At 42.5% G+C, this 19,128-nt stretch overlaps 1 protein-coding gene across 1 annotated transcript in view; it reads right to left on the reverse strand.

Moving 5' to 3' along the window:
• Positions 1-18,552, reverse strand: part of STAC (SH3 and cysteine rich domain) — a 325,716-nt gene extending 307,164 nt beyond the window's left edge. The window contains exon 1 of the mRNA XM_088464407.1: positions 18,142-18,552. Coding sequence (XP_088320533.1) covers positions 18,142-18,249 — 108 coding nt within the window. The 5' untranslated portion in view covers positions 18,250-18,552. The remainder of the gene's footprint in view (positions 1-18,141) is intronic.
• Between the last annotated feature and the right edge of the window lie 576 nt (positions 18,553-19,128).

The following is a 19,128-nucleotide window of genomic DNA, read 5'->3' on the forward strand; positions in this document are numbered from 1 at the left end:
ATACATGCAGGCATCTCACTGATGTCTGCATGTATCTGTGTCAATCCGACCTGCTCATGCTCAAATCGAAAGCATGAAGCAGGTCTATTGTATTAGGGATTTGAAGAGTGATTTGAAGTCCGATTTTGAGGACGATTTCAAATCGAATGATAGTAAGTAAGGGTTTTGTGTGTTGGGCTATGTAAAAGTACCAATGTTTTTTCGATGGTCGATTTGAGGGCGATTTGAGTCCAAAGTCCATTTGAAGTCCGATTTCACATGCGATTTGGCTTTTAGTAAATACTCAAAATCAAATCCAAATCAAATGAAAATCGCACCTCAAATCACTCAGAATGCCAAATCGACCTTTAGTAAATTTACCCCATTGTCTCAGACACTTGAAGAACAGATATGGAAATGTTTCAGAAATACACTTTTATATGAGACACGTGTTTGTGAACAAGACCCCCCAATCTCCCTTAATGTTCCCTAATTTATGTTTGAGAACTGATGGTTGTGGACCCGGTCTCACACTATTTCCCGCTATTTTATTTTAATTTTAAATTTTATTACTATTCTTTCTACAGTTATACCATTGTCAAGTGCTGATAATATACCCTGTTTGAATAATGGACAATGGTTATTATTCTGCAATCTACTGTATACACAAGTGAATATGCTTACTTTGAATTTTATGCTGTATATTTGTTAGGCTTCAGTAAAGAAAAACTTTAAAAAAATAAATAAAAATGAGACATGTTCTACTTACCATAATACCGGGAAGTGCATGCAACTGCACATCCAGTGAGGCTTTAATAGGAACTCGGAAGAAAATACAGGACGGAAGTGCGCCCTGTGCTGCACTGCTGCCCCGCTCGCTCCCCCCAGCCCCCCTCCTCCCCCTGAGCGCATACCTTTTCCTCTACGGGGTGGGTGGATTGCTAGAGCGCTGAGCAGCTCTGCAGGAGGTCTCTTCCTGCAGAGCTCCAGAGCCAGGCAGTTCGTGGCCGGTGACGCTGGAGGTTCCAGCCCTGTGCGGAGGCACCGGATGCACCACCCTACCTACGGCCCTGATCCAAGACAACTAACAGGATGGACATAATCCATCATTATCTACTGATTGCTGGCTATTTAAAATAATGTTAATTTTATATATTATTTGTATATTTATTGCAATATATTTAGTTGTTGTGTTTCTGAAAGCTGCATTTTAAAGCTGGTTGCTGTCATAAGTCACACGGGAGTGCCCAACTAGTGCAGGCAGCTCCTTCAAATCAGGCCAGCACTCAGCAGGGATGGCCATCAGTGTGGCTACCATCGATGGTTACCATCGATGGCAAAATAGCAAGTGGCCATCAATGGTAAGAAACTATGCAATGGATGACCATCGATGGTTTCACCAACCGATGGTCATCCCTATTATTTGACTGGCCCGTGGTCCAATCAGAACCGGGGTGGGGCTTCATGGGTGTTGGGGGGCGGAGCTGTGCCCTGTGTCCCACATGCACACTGCGCCACCATCGACCCACTTGCGAGCGCATAGCGCTCGCGAGCGGGTCTGAATCAGGCCCTATATACAATGCATAACGGAACCTGGCATGGAAAAAAAGATTCAGGCACATTCGCACATGGATATACAAGTGTCACATATCAAATAAATCAGCACAGTCTCCCTCGTACGTACAGGTCATATCGCATTGCAACACATATTTTTGAGAAAAAAAGATGAGAAAAAGACTAGCAGAGTGGCACAGGACCTTGAGGCCAAGAGGGGCTGTTTAGCGTGACTGCAGCAAGAATGTATGAGGACACATCTGTATTTTGCAGAGATAATGCTCAACCGTCCCTACAATTTTTTTTTCTCAATAAATAGGGATGAAAAATGTTTTTAATGCAGCGGTATGAATTGTTATATCATTGCAATCACAATTTTGCAGTGATGACTGATAAATATATTATGCAGAACCAATGTCAGACTGGGGCAAGAAAGGCCCACCAGAGCATGAATATGTGCCCCACAGCATCAGTGATGACAGTAGATCCTGACCCTATATGATATAGGGTTGAGCACTGTGGATCTCTCCAAAACCTTAACATTAGGCAGAATGAAAAGGGATAGAGGGTACACTAGGCAGAACGCCAAGAGTGAAACATCCTTGTTTTCATGCTTTTTAGCATGTAGCCAGGGTCAGATAAGCAGATGGCAACAATAGAGGGGTCCTCACTCAGGGCCGCTGTGACCTTGCAATTGCAGAAAACAGGTGTCTAGCGGGACCTGTGTCCTGATAGGGGCTGCTGCAGCTCACATGCACAGCACAGTCAGTGCTGCATACAGCGCAGAGCAGCTCCTGAGTCCCTTCATCAGTGTCACATGACACATCATCACGTCCGTGACTCTAATGAGGGGATTCAGAAGCCGCGTGCAGAACACAGAGCTGTCACAGCCGAAAGCATTCAAGAGGAGCTGGCCATGGGAGGTTAGTAATCAGGGGCACTTTAAGGGAAGGGACTCTGTATATCATACACACGGGGCACTGTTGGGCATAATGGGGGGCACCATGTGGCATATATACAGATGCGCCCAGTTACATTGTGGCTGATTGTGCCACAAACGTGCACATTGCGCCATGCAATGCATTCCTATGGAGGCGCGGTCACATCTGCTAGTGGACGCGCATCTCGCATTATGTGTGGCACGATTTGCCGCGCCAGCGCCAAGGATATAGCTGTGCATATCTGTAGGAGGGCACTGTGGTTCATATTTGGGGGCATGGTGTGGCATATAGGGAAGGTCACTTTGGGGCAAGGTAAGGTGCATAGTAGCAGGGTGTCAATTTTATTGGAGGGGGCCCCCACAACTTAATTGCCCCATGGCCCCCACAAGCCTTAATCTGGCCTCGCATGTAGCACACATTAAAGAAGCCTTTGTGCTATTCAATGCAAGGACAATCTTTAGCCCCAGTCCAACGCTGACAATAACTACCATGACATTTGTGGCCCCAATAGTTGCACCAGTGTTTTGTGCTAAATATTGGACTGGCAATGAATTTGAAATCATATGCATAGGTTTAAGTTAAAATTTTCCTGACTTGGGGAAATGTGTTTTTGAAATATTTGCATGCAATTGCTGAACATTACCCATTGCTTACTAACAAAACAAACTTATATTTAGTAACCAAATCGGTGATTAAATAGATGTATTCTGTAACATATGTACACGTGGGATTTAGCGCTATCATTTAAACCTGCTGTGAACGGAGCTTAAATGGAACTTGTAATAGGTTTCTCTATTGAATGCACAGTCCATACATATAGATGTTTCAAGAGACCATAGGAACAAACATGAAAAGAAAACAAAGTTGTATTTATCTTCCATGTCCTACTGTATCCTGTGATGCATTATATTCTGGACATCAGACGGTGCTCTGTTTTGAAAATTGAAGATCGGGCACCTCTGTATTGTTTATTAGACATCAGACAGGGCTCATTTTTTGTTTAGACCACAGATTTTGCATTGTGTACTGGATGCAATCCTCTTATATCACTATAGCAGAAATCCTCAAATTAATATATAGCTTTTTTTCCTAAGTAAAAGTTGTTTTTTTAAAGTGGAACAGGAGGCCATAGTCAGGGGCGAATTAAGGGCCTGATTCAGCAAGGATCTCAGTAGCAAAGATGTACGCAATCGGTCGATTAACTCACATTGCTGATGCATATGCATCGCACTGCGCGTGCGTGAACTAGCAATTGCTAGGGAAAATGCGTTTGCAGAGGGTACGCAGACCCAGAGCAGAGTGATTGACAGGAAGGGTCGTTTGTGGGTGGTGACGGGAGGGGGGGGGGGGTAGTCAGGTGAACACAGGCGTGCCAGTGCGTTGCAACGCCGTTGCAGGGGCGTGCATAAATTATCCAGTGCTATACCATATGCAGCATGAGGGCTCATAGCGTGCACTGAAGTTAGCAATTCCTGAGTGAGGTCTGACCTGCCTTATCTGTGCGTATGGGTCCGATGTGACTCCATGTTACCGATTATTTCGCTATGTTGCTCAAGTATACGTATGTGTGTAAGGGGAAGTGGGCGTCCTTATGGTAAGCTATGATCACAATGTGATTGCAAACATTTACATTTCACCGCTAATATTAGCAACTATGATTTGTGCGTTCTAGCAGAATAGCGATCCTTGCTAAATCAGGCCCTAAGAGTGGAGAGGGCCTGTGTTCCCTCACCGTCCAGGGCCCCCTCATCCCTCTCCAGTGGCCATGGCACACTGACAGGTTCAGTAGACTCCGGGCACTAGTCTGTGCCTGGAGTCTACTGTGCATGCGCAGGACATCAGGAAAATGGTGCGGCGGCCATTTTCCCAGCGACTTCCCTACTGCGCATGCACAGAACGCCGGGAAAATGGGCGCGACAGTCATTTTCCAGGCATTCTGTGTAGCGCCTCTTCAGCCGACGTGGGATTTCGGAGAGGTAAGTATTAGAATGTATGGGTGCAGGGTGTGCGGTGTGGGCCTCCCTGGAACCAGGGGCTCGTGTGCACCGCACACCTTGCACCCATTAAAGATACACCCCTGGCCACAGTCCAGGCCACCAATCCAGTGCGCATGTGTGAAGATAAACTGGCCCAATATGGTATGGATTAAAGTACTACTTTGTTGGGCTGGAGTTCTCAGATGTTAAACGTGCACACGCATGAAGCAGCTACCTGGTTCATACGTGCAGTGGAACTGTCTGCTCAAATTTGATATTCAAATAGATTATTAATAAAATTTTTAAATTCTTTAAAAACTTTATTCAAAGAATAATGCACTTTTTAAGCAATATTAACCTGTTTTCGTATTCTGAGATGATGAACGAATACTTGTTAAATTCTCTAGCAAGTGAATGTTTCCACTGGTGGCAGAAGAGTTACAGCCGTCAATATCCCCTTCATATGTATGGTGAAGTAAAGAAAGTCCTATCATCGGAGAGAATTATTATTTTTTATTAGTAAGCAGGCATTTTGTGCTTTGATAAATAAGCCCCACAGTGACGCCTCTTCATACAAGCAGCTTTGCATATAGTTTGAAAGTGGTATTATATTGAGGGAATGTTAATAACGGGAAGTACAATTATTTAAACAGCACTACTGTGCTGTATTTAGTATTAAAATCCCATTAGCGTTATTATTCTATATTTGTGATGTAGTGGTATAGCATATAAACATACCCTGACACAGCTCTTAGAAATGTAGTATTGCTTATTAAATCTCAAAATACTAGTGCCAGGGACTAATTAATGCTGCTTGTTGATAAATAAAGGAGTGATATAGTAAAATAACATGACATTGTATACTCTGCTGCACACCATTGCAGTAATAAGTCACACTGCAGCAGGCTACTGTACATTGATTGCTATTGTGATTTGTATTGCTAAATGATTAAAAAAAAACATAATAGATATGTAAGATAACAAAATCATGCAGCTGGAAGTCAGCAACTGTTGCTTGCTTTTGATTACTTCTGCATATTATTAGTATATAGACGACATCCCTTAGATTCCATCTGTTCCTTTGCTTATCCTCTTGCAATGTGGATCATTTCGCTGTGACATCATAAGGGTTACCATAGCAATCACAGACAACATCAAAGAAAGAGGATTTCTCCTGCTTTCAGGTGTGGATGGAAATTAGACTATGCTGTCACTGTCAATTTAATAAAACCATGTTCAGCTACCAGACTTGATAAAAGCATAATAAGAAACCATTATTCTCTGATGCACATGAAGAATATGTGTCATCTACGTAATAGATGACACAGACCCATACTGACATCAGAGATAGGAAAAATATATTTGTGATGCAGAAGGATACAAGCTATAAATAAAACTGCCTTATGTAGATTTTATACATTTAGTTCACTCAGAATACACAGGGGCCAATTGGGAAGTTTTTCCACAAAAGGAAAGTTTTCACACATCTTCTCTCATGAAACGATACCTTGGGGTAAATTTACTAAGATGGGAGTTCTATTTAGAAGTGATGTTGCCCATAGCAACCAATCAGATGCCAGGTATTATCTTCTAGAAGGTGCTAGATAAATGAAAGTAGAATCTGATTGGTTGCTATGGGCAACATCACTTTTAAATGGCACTCCCATCTTAGTAAATTTACCCCCTTGCGTACAATTCATACATAGTGCCCTCCTGCCGGACATTATACAAAAACGTTGTTTGCAATTTGCAGTGCAAGAAATTTGGATGCAATACTAGGAAAATATTTACTTTTAGGAGAGGCAAGTGCTGCTGTCCCAATGCGATGCGACTTGGACGCATTAGGAGACTGTACTGATTAATTTGATATGTGACACTTGTATATCTGTGTGCAACTGAGACTATATATAGTACTTGGTGTGGAAAAAACTGCGTCCGCTGCATCGCACACTTCGCTAGATGATTAAGAGACTAAGAGGGGTATTCAATATTGGAGCGAAAAGTCCGTGCTGGACTTTTCGGTCGACATCGGGGCTTTTCCTGGGATAAAGTATCGGGCGCACGCTCGCTTTATCCCAGTATTCAATTAAAAATCAGCGAAAATGGGACACGGCAAATTGGGAGGAACGAAAAAAAAATGGGAATTTTCGGGAATTGTAGGACCCCCCTAAAGCTGTCCAGACATGGGGGATCACTATGGGTACCCCCGTTTTGGGCTGCAAAAGAAAGTCGGGGTTTTAAATAGCCGCGGCAGGTGTTTTTTTCCCGACACTGAACAAGTGATGCAGAAGAGCATTTAGGTTTTTTTTTCATTTTTTTAAGTGGTCCCATCAAATTTGGGGTACATGAAAATGGGGGTAAGCATTTTTTAAAGTCCCTAGAATGACTTTTCAAAATTCTGCAAAAATGCATATGCCGCTAGCACCTGCATTCTAGAAAACACCTGCCGCATACATGGGGACCCCCCTGAGGCTATTCCGCTAATTTAATCATTTTTTCAAAAACTTTTTTTTTTAAACCCCAAAATTAAAGTACATTTTTTGGGGTGTCCCGGTTTTTTTTTTTTTTTTTTTTTTTTTTTACACAGTTCCTTTTTAAATGACATTAGCAGGGGCGCAGGCTAATTTTTTTAAGCCTGCACCCCTAAACCCCAATTCTGCACTTTTTTCTCCATGTAAAACATGGTGAAAACTTATCCCCGTTTTTTTACAAAGACTTTTCGAACCTGCGAAAAGTCTTTGAAATTGAGTACGGGGGTAATTGAAACATGTGAAAATGACGTTTTCACCGCCTAATAGAATACTCCCCTAAGAGGTATATTTACTAAAGTGCAGGTTTTTCGAAGTGGAGATGTTGCCCATAGCGACCAAATAGATTTTATTTAACATTTATCTAGCACCATATAGAAGATAATAGCTAGAATCTGCTTGGTTGCTAACGGCAACATCACCACTGCTAAAAACCCGCATTTTAGTAAATATACCCCTAAGGGGTAAGATGTATGAAGCAGTGAAAAAAGTGGAGAAGTGTGCAAGTGGAGAAGTTGCCCATAGCAACCAATCAGTTTTGAGGTAGCATTTATCAAGTACATTCTATAAAATAATCGGTAGGAGCTGATTGGTTGCCATGGGTAACTTCTACACTGGCACACTTCTTCACTCTTTTCACTGCTTCATACATTAACCCCTAAGTATCATAAAGATATACAAGTGTCACATATCAAATGAATCAGTACAGTCTCCTGGTGCATCCTAGTCACATCACATTGCCACTTAGACGCTTTTTCGTCAAAAAAATAGACCTGGCGCTAGCAGAGTCTCACAGGACCAGGCGCGTCAAGAGGGGTTGTTTGACACGACTGCAGTAAAGACGAGTGAGGACACATCTGTATGTAGAAATTGCTGTAATTAATATGCTGTATATAAATATTAGTATAACAGGTGATGTGTATTGTTATCTTAGAAGTGATGAAGTGGTTTAATACTTCAATGCTCATAAGAAAAACCTGTGTTTTTCTTGAACTGTAAATTATTATGGATAATTAGAACTGGATTAAGGATTATGGGGCATTTACCAATACATTTGTCCCTATAATATGCTGGCTATTTAATTAAAATGATAATAAAGTACTAAATACTCCCAGCATTATAGATGTGTTCAACACACTGTAGTGCATGCACCTGCATCTTTATGAATTGTAATGCATTGGTTATGAGGATTTAATGACTGGCTGTGCCATGAGTACAGGTAGAGAATGCGTATACATGACTTTACTTTACTTGCTCAGAAGAAACGCAAAGGAGATGAGCAAATTGAACTCACATAATGGAGTTTTATTTACAGTGAGTTTGTTCTTCATAAGGACTCTGGAAATGCTGTGTATTCCATACTTGCCGCCATCTGACTCCTGGCTACCGGTAGATGGCAGCCAAGTGGGAGGTCCCTGGAGGTTTATAGTAAACAGGATGGCGGAATAAGGGGTGTAATGCTGAGTTCAAGTCCTGATAGCCCCACCCCCTGCTATACAATGTCGTGATTCCCGGCATTTTAAGACTGGGCGGAGCCACAAAGACAACATTCATAGCAAATCGTATGATCAAGACGCATCAAGACGAACCAGCCGACGAAGGTCGCATCCGAGACACTTGCCTACTTTACCGAGCGTTCGGGAGAGCCACACAAGATTCGGTAGTCTCCCAGATGTTCCAGTAGAGTAGGCAAGTATGGTATATACACAGGCTCGAACTGGGCCGCCGGGGATTCGGGGAAATCCCCGGTAGGCCCCAGTGATTTATGGCAACACCGTCTATTGCGGGAGGGCGCGGCCTAGCCCCTGTAACCGACGCCGTTATGGAGGTAAGCGGCAGGTGATTGCAGCAGGAAGTAAGCAGCGGGTGGTGTGAGACAAGAGGTGAGCAGTGGTGAGTATGCGGCAGGAGGTGTGCAGCGGACGGCCTCTTCTAGCACCACTGATTCCTTCTTTCAGAATCAGTGGTAACGTCACGGGGGAGAAGCTTGCCACAGGCTGCTGCGCTCCTGTAGGCGCTCCCTTCTATCAGAAGCTCCGCTGTTACTGTCGGTGCTGGCGGAGGAGGTGGGGAGCCGATTGGGCGGGCAGCGGGCTGAACAGCTGTATAGTGGCCAGCAGCAGCTGCACGGTTAGTAGCTTAAATGGGACATTAGTGATTTCAGACAGTTTACATCTTGTCCCCTCCTACCCACCTGCATCCCATTCTGATTAGCACCTTCAGCTCCGATAGGCTACACAATCCACTGGGAACGCCCACAAACCCACCCTGCACTTATATATCACTCCTCAGTCCATATATCAGTAACGCCTTGAAGAAGGCTTAAGGCCGAAACACGTTGGAGAATACACACCCGCGCACAGATTACTGCATCACCACACCATTGGTGATCATCACCAACCCCATGGCAAGGTGGGACAGAACTACAAACGCGGACCACCGCATCATCCCAACCCTCGGAGCTGTGACAGGCGCCCGTCCGGGAACACCCTGCGAGCTCGCAGGGTGCCAACAACCACCGGACCTACACCGGAGAACATAACAACTGTGCACCAGCCAGGGACAGCACACCTACCGGTAGGTAACATTACGACCAGTGCGGGACGCCGCCACTGTCACTGTACGGGACCTCCTTGGCATTAACACACACCCTGGTCCACTAAGACTGAGACCATAGGTCCAGCAAAAGTAAGGGCCGCACGGCAAGGAGCCCCCTAAAAGGGTCCACCAACTCCCTGACCAGGAGACAACGGAACCCGCTACCCATCCCCAATCCCACTCACGGAACCACCTGGGGAGCATTGTGTCTCACCAATAAACAGGTTGGATTCAATTTCTAGTGTCTGGCTCTTCATTGCACACCATACACCAACCCACACTGCAGTCACACACCGGCACACGCCATCCCCCGCAACATTAAACCCCCCAAAATCCCGCCCTCCCCAGTCGTTTCCCCCCCCCCTTTTCTTCCCCCACCCCGCCCACTCCACATTCCCCCTCCACACACATACACACATAGGAGCGCACGTGTACCCCCTTCCTCCAGTTTACATCTTGGTAGGCATTAAAAAACTAATAGTCATCCTTGTGAGAATTTAGTTTGTATAACTGTTACTAGATGTTTTTGCTATTAATGTACAGTATACCTTAAAATCCCTTACTTATTCTACTGAACATTTTACTGATCATCGATTTTAATACTGAGCACCTTACTATATATTACTGCTGCCATTGGGCATTTTTCTGTCCAGTACTACCTATTTAATTTCTCTTTTAGTACAAGGTTTTCTACAACATCTGTTATCTGCATTTCATATGTTACCTACAAATCTTTTTTTTTAATTTTGAAAGAAAAAAAGTTGTCGTGTCCTCCTTTTAAATACATCCCTTACAATTTGCTCTCTTGTGTCACATTGCCTCATTGCAATAAATGCCCCTGCCTCCAGACATAAATGAAACCCACATAGTGCTGTCTGTTTTTCAAATGCTACAGATGTGTCCTCTTGCATCCTTGCCGCTGGCGTTGCATGCACCATGCAATCCTATGGGGTTGCGGATGTGAACGCAGCGCTCGTACCCATGCATGGCGCGATTTGCCGCACAAGCAGCAAAGATGAATTGCACTCGCTGTGAGGATTCCTTCGAAATTGTCAGGAAGAGTCTCTTTAGTGGGTGGTTACGGGGAGTTCTGGCCAAATTATTAGTTCTGGCCAAAGGATAGCCCCGCTGTGATCAATTAGCAGGGCTAATTGGATACCCTCTTCATCTGCCTCTGGTCTTGGGCAATTATTGTCTTTACTTCCTGCCCAAAACCCTCAATCAGCTGGCCACACCTCTTCAGCTTTGCGCCACCTCCCTTCAGTGGGCCCTACCATTGCATTTCCCCTGTGGGCCCCTCATGCCCCAGTCCGACACTGTATATACACCAATAATAATAACCATGGATTTAAATAGAAGAACCTAAAGAGTCTTCCCAAAGCACACTCCACCTTTGGAAGATGCCTCCACAATCTCTAAATGCACCTAGAATTGCAGGGAGGTGGGAACATTTGAGGAGGTGTGAAGTGTAAATGCTATAGGAGAGTCAACCCTATTACAATTTAACAGCCACCTCCTCATTAAATTCCATTTCTACTGTAGCTTGGCTCCATTCTTATGGCTTAGCACCGATGCTGGATTAAATTAATCATAAGAGTAATGAAATATGAGGTCTACCTTTATTACATGGGCACTTCTGCATGTTTGTAGCTTATATTTATAATGAGCAAAGTGCGTTTCTCTGACAAAGTGCAACTGGAAGGTGCAAAATGCGTCTCATTTAAAGCATGTTTGCCAACATTCAATACTTTTTGTCAGTGGAGAGATCAGTGGAAGGGGATGTCCAGGTGAGAGCTGCATGGTGCTCGAAGCTACGATTGTGCTCTTCCACAACTGCTGCTATCTTGCTACACAACCCCCCCGTGCTTTATAAATGCTGGTGCACTCTACCACCAAAGAGGACTTAGGGCCTGATTCAGCTTGGCTCACAGTTGCTAATACGCACGCAATCGGCCGATTGTTGCGTTCTGCGCATGCGTATACATCGCAGTGCACGTGTGCGAACTGGCCAATGCGATCGGGACTGCGATTGCAGTGACTACGCAGACCCATCGCAGAGTGATTGACAGGAAATGCCATTTGTGGGTGGTGACGGGGGGCTGGTCGGCAAAACGCAGACGTGCCAGGGCGTTTGAACGCCGTTGCAAGGGTGGGCATAAATTAGCCACTGCGATGCCCTACACAGCCTGAGGCCTCATAGAATGCACTGAAGTTAGCAATGTCTGAGTAAGGTGAGAACTTGTGCAAGTGTGCGTGAGGCTGCGATGGCACTCCATTGTACAATGTTTTTGCAGCCTTGCTAAATATTACGAATGTGTGTAAGGTAAAGTGGGCGTCCTTATGTAGTGCTGCGACGGAATAGCGATCTCAATGGAGTAGCATACTATCACAGTTGAACTGCGTGCTGGGATCGCAATAGCGATCCTTGCTGAATCAGGCCCTTAGCTTGTACAAATTTTACCTAAATGAGAGCCACTAAACGCCATTAACTAATGTTGCTCAAAGGTGCAAATCTGCACAAAACCATAGCAGCCAATTAACAATTAGCTTTTAATATTCTAGGGAAAATTAGAAAATGATAGTAAGTGCTTATTTGTTTAGTGTTTATTTTCTTTGTAAGCTGTGTCAGTAAATATCCCTCAATTTTTAATTGTTTCAAAGTAAAATTATGCAGTTGAGATAAAGTGAAATTAGAATCATAATCTGTACATTTAATGTGTTTATTAATTTTAGTAATGTTATATATATGATGTAAAACAGGTCAGTAAGGCTCCTTTATAAATGCTTAGTATGGAGAGACAACAAGGAAGGAGTTACTGTACTTTCAGCACTTTTATGTGCAAATAACCATCAGCCAAGTGTAGAGTTTTACGGAAAAATGTTGTTATTCATTCAGAATATGGGATACAATAACACATCTGTTTTTAAACATTAATGATAAAATGAGATTTGAATGTGTAGGATGAAATAGTCTAAGGTGCTAATAGAGTGGAAATTATGCAGATTGTAGGTGTTCCCAAAAGAGCAAAAAAAGCACAGAGACATCTCAGCCCCCAAATACAATTACACTTTCACATTACCTCAGAGGTAGAGGTTATAGGAGTTTGGCCACCAATTTCTAAAGCTGGGCACACAGTTAAAAAACATTGTGGCCAACTGAGCACCTGATTAGGTAAACTATACACACTTGCCAATTGGCTTCTGGATATCACAACTGGGCGAGCATTTAACTCTGCCCACCCAGTTTGTGATGTCAGTGCCAGCGGTCACTGCAGCCACTGTGTCGCCCGTACACACATGCAGATGCACCAATATATCTGCATGATTATATATTGGCATCGGCTGTGCTGCAGGGCCTACCAGATATGTCTGTGTTCATCGATGTTCACAGACATATTGGGTGTACACCCCTGCCATTCCACTACCGATATGTTGTTCGATTGAATGATATATTTGCTGCTGTGTACCCAGCATTAGGCAAACCTGTCTAGCTTCATATTATAGAAGCAACTCATTAGCAGATGCACATAAGAAAATGTAACAAGAAACAAACATTTATAATGATGACATTGTCCCCAAAATGTCATGTGTTACATATAACTGAGGGTGAATCTAGCAGTATAATAGCAGAAAATAAATCAAAATAATTAAGTTGGAGGTTCAACTGTGGGCCAAAAATATGCAAAATGTGTTTCCAACCAAATGGCATATGGCAATATTTCTATGTGATGTATGAATAAATACGTGCAGCTGTACTCATTAGTGGTCCATAGATGATTACCATGTCTGTGTTTACTTCATATATTTGAATGTATAAGTTCCATATATGTTACTGTAAAGGAAGGATGGTACCGTACGCCCATATAATTTACCCAAGGTACATACAAATATAATTCAAGCAGATATTGTTCCAAACCAGAAAGATCCTTATACCATCATATTATGATGCATGCATGTAGGAGTAATTCCTAACACTGACAGATTTTGATAAATTACGTTAACGGTACAGTATCTGAAGACATCAGCAGGCAGATATTTATGCATCCTCAGAATTCTTATCTCATTTCCTCTCAAGTCATTAAATCAAAGGTTAAATGGATACACCTTATTTGCATCCTAATTGCTTTCTCAAAAAGCACAAACATAAAGATCCCCAGGGCCTGATGTTCTCTTCAGATTTGTACACATGTTGACAACATAATGCAAGCTAATTCATTGGTCAGTCCTCCTTTATCAGGGCATTGGAACATGTTTGCCACCATTAAACAGGCTTGATGTTTTCATATTGACTTAGTGTCACATATCACAGATTTAACTTTCCCATACACAATGTACCTGTATCATAAAAATTGAGATTTACATACCTACAGTATGCGAAAATTTCTAATAAGCACACTATAATGAAATAGAACCACAAGAAGTAACACTTTTAGGGCAACTCAATTACATGAAATTTGCAACGACTGCGCACATCACAGATAGTGATGCCTACAATGTGCCCTTGGAATGGCGTAGGACCGCCTGTAATAGTGACACACAGAACCCGCACATGGCTTGGAATTGTGTTGCCCCCAATGAGCACTGCAATCCATATGAACCCAAATAAGTCCCTAAACTATTTTATTAAGAATACTCAAAATATTAATTTGATCTAATCAACCATAAACATGTGAGATAAGAGGTTTACAACATTTTTTTATAAAGAGTTAGTACAAGAATATAAATGATAAATTATATGGCGATGGAGATGTCCTGTAGAAGCACAATGTAATAATGACAACTAATAGACCACAAGTCACAAATAGTAAAATCATTCCCGTCCTGACTCTAATATAAAATGTAATTTTAAGAACTGTGGTTTTACACACAATGAATCAACTGGTCCATAGATTATACGCAGTAGTAATACAGTCTGACTGTGAAACAGCGTAGCCATATCAGAAGAGGAAATGAATCTGTATAGTATACAATGGTGTAAAGGATATTAAGCAGTTGTATACTATTAGTCTTCATCTGTATGGCAAAATTATATTGAAAAAACGGAAAATGGCACGTCATGCAGCTGGTTCAAGCTACCTGCTTTTGTAAAGCTACTAGCTTTTAAGAACACTGCATATAAGAAACAGCTCCTCTCTATTGTATCACCCTAAAATGCCTTTATGGCCAACAGGTAACCATTTCTAATCTTTATTAAACTCCATTTCCTCCTAATTGAACCGTTGCAGTTTGTATAACAGTTCTGTAATAGTAATATTTTGACCACTGACTCTCTGTTATAGTAGCTAAATGTTACTTTGTCTCTGATATATAGAATTCCATAAGAACAATTTCTTTATTATATGCAGAAAGCACCTACTAAGTTTTTGCATGTCTAACATGTTTTCAAAGGGACTTATGACACTGGCTACTTAGCGTTCTGTACAGTTTTCCTGTTATTATAACTCTGTTTTTGCAGATTATCCCTAATTTCCGAGGACTGTTGTATAGATTTGTTTTTGTGAATGTTCATTATTCTTCATTATTAGCCCACTAATGTGGGGTACACTCTGTGCCTGCACACTAACCAATCATCCGTCCGATATGTCGTCCCAGCAGACTTTCTTAGAATATGCCCGCCCACTTGTGATGTCATATTTAATGGATTCTGCGTCCAATATTTTGTTTGGTCGCTCGATTGTGTGCATGCAACAAACGATGTGGACGATATATCTGCACAATGTCGTCTCTGCCATACAGCACGGAAGATGCAATATATCTGTGAACGACATCGTTAACAAATAAATCGTGTGTACACACTGACCAATGGTCAGTATGATATATCGTTCATCCGCTGCCCGAGTGATATAACGACCAGTGTGTACCCACCATAACTCTACAGTACATTTTTTTGTTATTGTGTATTTACTGTACTATATAAAATTATCACAATATTTTCAGTTTCTTTGAGCTTTATTCATATTTACTAAAGAGATGGGTTAAAATTAAAAGTTATAACTGTATAACCACAATCACTAAACATATGATTGGGATTAATGTGCACAAGGTCTGCCAAGTCTGATCTCAACATAATGCACCTGCTAAACAGCAAAATGTCCCTGGAAATTATGTATAGAAATTATAAAATAATACAATATTTTATATTATTGCTCCTAAATTGTGTGCACGGAACTAAAAGCATATACAGTATTAACTCCTGCAGAGTTGTACATATCTCTGCACGTTCGCTGCCCGTATCAATACGCTTGCTTTCATACTGTAGCTGTTATGATCAGCATCAGCTCCTACCCTCTTGTATGAGGGGGGCTGCCGCTGCTGCTGGTCCTGCTGACAGTGTCCCGATGCAATTGATCTGGCAAGCACCAGGACCAATGCATGTGCACTAGCGGCGGTGACGCTGTGCATGGTGCATAATACCAGCTTCTAGGGACTGCATCACCTGCAGTCCCTAGAAGCTGTGTAGGGGGCTGTCTGAAAGCAGCTGGAAGCCGCTACTCTGCCTTACGGGCAGCCCTGCTAATCGCAGTATGTACTGGCAGTCCCAGGGGAGAAAACACCTCCCTCTGGGGCTGCCTGTCCTGGGCGTGACTTGCAGGTAGCGCTTCCAATAGGAAGTCACTGCCAGTCACAGTGTAGCCAGTGCAGGGAAGCCACTGCCAGTCACAGTGTAGCCAGTGGAGGGAAGCCACTGCCAGTCACAGTTTAGCCAGTGCAGGTAAACCACTGCCAGTCACGGTGTAGCCAGTGTAGGGAAACCACTGCCAGACACGGTGTAGCCAGTGCAGGGAAACCACTGCCAGACACGGTGTAGCCAGTGCAGGGAAACCACTGCCAGACACGGTGTAGCCAGTGCAGGGAAGCCACTGCCAGTCACGGTGTAGCCAGTGCAGGGAAACCACTGCCAGTCACAGTGTAGCCAGTGCAGGGAAGCCACTGCCAGTCACAGTGTAGCCCCGTGCAGTCACTGAGGTGACATATTTTACTAGGGGGCTTTCACCACTGGTTATGATATAATGGTGCACACTTGGACCACCAAGATCTGTCTCACAACAGGTGTATGAATATTTACACATACACACAACTCTGCATAGTCCGCAATCCCGTCATCACACCCTCACTATACATCCTGTTACAGCCCAGTTGCGCCCTTTCAATCCCAAGTGAAGATGAGACTGAGGTATGTACAACTGTGCATTGCCTGTAGATTCGTACGCTTGGTTTCTGGCACATGGAGAGTGTGATAACATACAAGATACATATCTCAAACAGTCTTGCACTCAAATCTGCCACAAGGTGTTTAAGATTAAATTGAGACAGCAACTGAATAAAACCTAGGATTTTGTAGTGAATTACAGACGTGTCTTCAAACACCTAGAGTCTATACACCATGCGGCTCCAAGTGGTGTAGCGTACCGTATTTTTTTAAATGTTGCATCTTATTCGCATCACAGAGGCAACAAAAAACTTCATATAGTGTACTAGAGACGATGGGCTGCAACTTTAACCACATAGGAATTGGTTTTACTCACGTACAAAGTCGCAGATGAAGCAGAACGGAACTTGGCATAAGGAAAAGTCGCGGACACTCAAAACGGAGCCCTTTTTACACAAGTTCAAACTCAGTCGCACACAGATGTACAAATGTCGCACATCAAATTGCAGGCCAGCAATATAGTTTCGTCGCTTCCAGTAGCTGCTTTGTGCGACTGAAGCCACGGTGTAAAATGACATATCTGTAGTTCTTTATTTTCAATTTTCTTAGGCTGGATGTTTAGGGCCTTATTTCATCTCCTGATTTATGCACATCATTATTAGAAATAGTCAGTGAAATCAGCAAGCTATGTGTGCACATATGTTGAAGAATTTGATTTCATTCTAACATATTTCCCTGCCCGATTAGTGCATAGAAGTCTGCTGTATAAATTCACTGGGCTGCATAAAGATAAATTGCTGTATTGATAGAATCATGTTATATATCAAGGCGCCCCTCATCAGGACTATCATTTCTAATCTATAAAGCAGGTCTAGGCTTCTGTGCTGAATACACTACATCACTGTGCATACATCATTGGCATACAGTACATTCCATGCCCACCCCTTTACCTTACATTGTGCGTGCACACAGAATAACATTTCAAACTGTATCCAGCCTGACAGGATAACCTGAATATTTGGATTGTATCTCCAAAATAGGTAAGGAATGCTTTTCAAGAACATTAAGCCTACATGCTTAATCTAATGGCACAGTAGATGTACATTAAACATGTTGTAAATTATTCTATTTTTCAATTAAGTCACTGATCATATATAGCAGTTATATCCGAGTGTACTACCATGTACAGGTGCAGACAATGAATGGAATAATACATTACTATAATAATAAGTAGCTGACAGTATGCCTATGAGGTTACTCTAAAATAGATAGTAATTTAATCAGCAATCGTAACATGTCCCCTTACACAGGAGCAGGGTTAGGTGCTCACACAAGAAACTGTCACTCGCATGCTTTTGGAGGAGTATGCAACAACCTGTAGTAACAGCCTGTATTAATATCACAAAGCAACATACCTTTGATTCTTGGCTACTGGTGGACGCTGGAGAGTGAGGCTGTTCAGTGTTTCCAAGTTCATCCTCCTTATCTACACTGTCTCCCATGGTGCTGCTTGGAGGTATCATTATCTGCTTTGTAAGAGCTGTTTACTATTTTAAATAAAGTGGAAAAAGTAGCATTGCATGGAACGCTGGCTACTACTTGCGTCCCCAATTAGCAAAGGTCTTCATGTTGGGTTGCATTTAAAGAGCGAAATTATCTTCCTGTAGACACCAGCCTTGCCTTTCTCCCAATCAGTCTCTTCTTACAGGCAAGTTGTGTTCTGAATAGAATGGCTTCTGTAGGGCTGCGCAGCGTGTGAGTGAATTGTCTTCTCCCTTTATAGTAAAAAGCCTGGAGGTATGGGACATGGAGCTGTGGCTGTCAGACCTGGTGATCAGGATAGAAGTGAGCTGAAGCAGAAATCCTGGGCTGCTTACACATGAAGCATGAGAGGGAGGAGCTGGCTACAGCTACAGTTTTGGAAGGATCATAGCTTGTATAGGCATGTGCTGCTGCTGCTGCTGCTGTCACCGTCACCTACTACTGCACAAGGATAGTATGCTGAATGGACTAACAGATGGCTTGAAAAACATTTATTTCATTGGTTAAACGTTGAAACGGTTTCGTTAAATATTTATCATAAGGTATAGATAACACAATGAGCAAAACTGGGTGACAATGTCTTATTTAGAAAAGAGTAGGGTTACTATGTAAAAAGAAGTGCTAAAGGGTAAAAATACATTTATCAGTTTAAAGTATTTTCCAAAGTGTTTTAAATGGCTAATTTGTGAGCAGCAACGTTTAACCACTTAACTGGCTAATATTTTTTTCATTAATGTCCAGAAAACTGTTGATATTTTTTTTTATTATCAATTATGTAAATGCTAACTTCTTTTTTATTAAAAAAAATATACAGATTTGTTAATAACTTTTTTTAACATAATTTGTTCATTTAAAAAATC

This window comes from Taudactylus pleione, unplaced genomic scaffold (genome assembly GCF_031769625.1).
Source record: "Taudactylus pleione unplaced genomic scaffold, aTauple2 ptg000054l, whole genome shotgun sequence".
Lineage (NCBI taxonomy): Eukaryota > Metazoa > Chordata > Amphibia > Anura > Myobatrachidae > Taudactylus > Taudactylus pleione.